Source organism: Trypanosoma grayi, assembly GCF_000691245.1.
Source record: "Trypanosoma grayi strain ANR4 Tgr_886_V1, whole genome shotgun sequence".
Classification (NCBI taxonomy): Eukaryota; Euglenozoa; class Kinetoplastea; order Trypanosomatida; family Trypanosomatidae; genus Trypanosoma; species Trypanosoma grayi.
This window is the reverse complement of record NW_008826505.1, coordinates 5,945-6,982: the sequence shown is the minus strand read 5'-3', so window position 1 is coordinate 6,982 and position 1,038 is coordinate 5,945. Positions and strand designations below refer to the sequence as shown.

General features: G+C 47.0%; 1 protein-coding gene across 1 annotated transcript; it reads left to right on the top strand.

The window, feature by feature from the left end:
- Positions 1-355: 355 nt before the first annotated feature.
- Positions 356-766, top strand: DQ04_08861030 (hypothetical protein; the record flags this gene model as incomplete). Its single annotated transcript, XM_009315721.1, has 1 exon — positions 356-766. One exon carries the CDS (start codon positions 356-358, stop codon positions 764-766), a length of 411 nt encoding a protein of 136 aa, XP_009313996.1.
- Positions 767-1,038: the final 272 nt, after the last annotated feature.

Genomic DNA, 1,038 nt, shown 5'->3' with positions numbered 1-1,038 from the left:
TTTGCTGCCATAGCAGATGTGCGCCACGTAAATCGCGTAAAGGATTTTATGCATTTTATGTGTAATTGGATTCCACCGTTTCCGGCAACAGCGTATGAGCAGAATGACAACGGCGTGGGCTGCAGGGACCCCACGAACCTTGCCGTTGTACAATGGACGCTGCATCTGTTGTGGACCGGTCTTTCCTAAACAACATTGTGTTGGCAAGTGGTTACATTGTGCATGGTTGAGTCAACTGTTCATTGCGATGTGTATGCTTGGTGGTGTGCAAGTGTGTGTGTGTGTGCTCTTTTGCTGTGTGTGTATAATTTGCCAACTCTTTTTTTTTTATTATTTTTCACTGTTGATTTACGCCATGCTCCCCACTCTGGAGTTTTTCTCACGCATTATTGTTCTCGCTGTGCTGGCAGTCGTGATGATTGGTTCTGCCTGCAGTGATGAATTTATTGTTGATGAGGACGAAGGAGGCGTATTTGATTTGGTGCCACGGCAGAAAGGAGACAATGGGGGAGGATCGTGTGCTCAGTTTCAAGTAGCTTCTGCTGGTTTGGGCGGTACGCCGCCAGAGCCGATTCATTATGTCTCTGAAGAGTTGAAGGTGTGTTCGTCTTCATTTAAGGTCCCACTCTCAACTTCGTTGGATTCTGCGCTGAAAGCCGCTGTTGAATCGTTGGCCTCGCGTGCAACATCAGATGATGTGTGGGAACTTGACGATGCCTGCTCTCTTCCTCCGCCGTGTGCGAGTCACGCTCCTCGTGGTGTATAGGATCTGTGTGCATGCCACTGCTTGGTTGGAGGAGAGTTTTGGCGCTCATAGTAGTATATTGTAGGATGTGTTTGTTTTTCTGTTTGGTTTTTGTTTTGAAGGCGTGCTCTCGTAGAATCCTCAACGCTCACTAGCGGAGAGACTTGGCAGTGTCTGACCCGCGTGTTTGAGTCTTCTTTGATCGCGGCGAGCAACATGTCCAGAGTCTTGGTGACGACGAAGAAGATTGGTTTGCCGTTTTTTTTGTTATTGATATATATATATATATATAT